This window comes from Acipenser ruthenus, chromosome 35 (assembly GCF_902713425.1).
Source record: "Acipenser ruthenus chromosome 35, fAciRut3.2 maternal haplotype, whole genome shotgun sequence".
In the NCBI taxonomy this organism is placed as follows: domain Eukaryota; kingdom Metazoa; phylum Chordata; class Actinopteri; order Acipenseriformes; family Acipenseridae; genus Acipenser; species Acipenser ruthenus.
The window spans coordinates 12,264,225-12,265,999 of record NC_081223.1 but is presented as its reverse complement, the minus strand read 5'-3'; the positions used below and the strand labels follow the sequence as shown (position 1 = coordinate 12,265,999).

At 63.7% G+C, this 1,775-nt stretch overlaps 1 protein-coding gene across 1 annotated transcript in view; it reads right to left on the bottom strand.

Annotated features, from left to right (window-relative positions):
- The window catches only part of LOC131705174 (nuclear receptor ROR-alpha B-like), a 28,542-nt gene that overhangs the window by 561 nt on the left and 26,206 nt on the right, over positions 1-1,775 (bottom strand). The window contains exons 4-5 of the mRNA XM_059007426.1: positions 928-1,069; positions 69-361 (exon numbers count right to left, since the gene is read on the bottom strand). Coding sequence (XP_058863409.1) covers positions 69-361; positions 928-1,069 — 435 coding nt within the window. The remainder of the gene's footprint in view (positions 1-68; positions 362-927; positions 1,070-1,775) is intronic.

Genomic DNA, 1,775 nt, shown 5'->3' with positions numbered 1-1,775 from the left:
CTGGTCTCAAGATAAGACTGGTCTGGAGACGGCTGCCTGGATTCAAGGGGGTTAAACCTGCTCCCCACATCCGCCCCCCTCCCCTTTCCCCTCCCCTTCCCCTTCCCCTCCTCTTCCTCCTCGCTGGGGTACGGCTTGGGTTCCGCCTGGGAGGATTTGCCGAAGGGGTAGGCCGGATCCTGGGGCTCGCCCAGCCGGCCCTGCCCGTTGAGGAGGTCTTTGCTGGGGAAGGTGACGAGGGCGTCTGCCTCCCCTGGGCTGTGGTGCTCCTGCTGCAGGTTCTGCTGCTGCTGTTTGACTCGCTCCACCTCCGCGAACAGGCTCTCTCGCTGACGCTTAGACATGCGTCCGAACTTCACCGCTGCAGGACAGAGAGAGAGAGAGAGAGAGAGAGAGAGAGGCCGTGAGAGAGAGAGAGAGGGAGAGAGAGAGGCAGAGAGAGAGAGAGAGGCAGAGAGAAAGACAAGCAGGCAGACAGAGAGAGAGGTAAAGAGACAGAGAGACAGACAGACAAGCAGAGAGAAAGCAGAGAGAGAGACATGCAAAGGGAGAGAAATTAATGACTAGTGAAAACCAGCCAGAATTAAGTCAGAATGTTATGGTGCTTTATTGAGGACAGGAAGGAAACACGAGCCTCCTTTTACCCCCTTCTGTACACGAAAGCCGAGTTGAACACAAAGCCTCTTTCTCAGGATCTTGAAAGCTGGTTCCAGGAGACCCCCGGGAGACCTAGTTTGAGGTTTGCTGTATCAAACCCCCAAGTCTCCCTGCCTGGTGTGCCGCGCAGTGGCCTGAAACCTACAGTCTCCTGAAACCAGGCTCCAAGCCGCGGAGTGTCTCTGTGTTCCCTCAGCTTTACTCCCCTCTCCTCCCTCGCTCTCCTCCCTCGCTCTCCTCCCTCCTCTCCTCCCCCTCTCCCTCTCTCACCGTCCCGGGACATCCCGGTTGCCACACACTTCTGCAGTCGGCAGTGCTGGCAGCGGTTTCGGCTCGTCCGGTCGATCACACAGCTCTTCTGCCGGGAGCAGGAGTACGACACGCTGGCCTGCTGACTGCGCCGGAAAAAACCCTGGAGGGGGAGGGGGGAGGGGGGGGGGAGGGGAGGGGGGGAGAGGGGGGGTGAGAGGGGAGGAGGGAGGAGGAGGGGGGGAGGAGAGGGGAGGGGGAGGAGGGAGGAGGAGGGGGGGAGGAGAGGGGAGGGGGGGGAGGGGAGGGGGGGGGTGAGAGGGAGGGGGAGGGGGGAGGAGGAGGAGGAGGGGGGGGAGGAGAGGGGAGAGGGGGGAGGGGGAGAGGGGAGGGGAGGGGAGGGGAGAGGGGAGGGGAGGGAGGGGGTGAGAGGGGAGGGGGAGGAGGGAGGAGAAGGGGGGGAGGAAAGGGGAGAGGGGGAGAGGGGGGAGAGGGGAGGGGAGGGGAGGGGAGAGGGGGGAAGAGGGGAGGGGAGGAGAGGGGGTGAGAGGAGAGAGAAGGAGAGGGGAGCGGAGAGGAGGAGAGAGGACAGAGGAGAGGAGGAGAGGAGGAGAGAGGAGAGGCGAGGGGGAGGGGAGAGGGGAGAGGGAGGGAAGGGAGGGGGAGAGGAGAGGGGAGGGGGGGAGGGGGGAGGAGGAGAGGACAGAGGAGAGGAGGAGAGAGGAGAGGGGGAGAGGAGAGGATAGGGGAGGAGAGAGGAGGAGAGGGAAGGAGAGGAGAGAGGAGGGGAGGAGAGCGGAGAGGAGAGGAGAGGGGGAGGGGAGAGGAGAGGAGGGGGGCGGGGAGGAGTGAGGAGAGGAGAGAAAAGG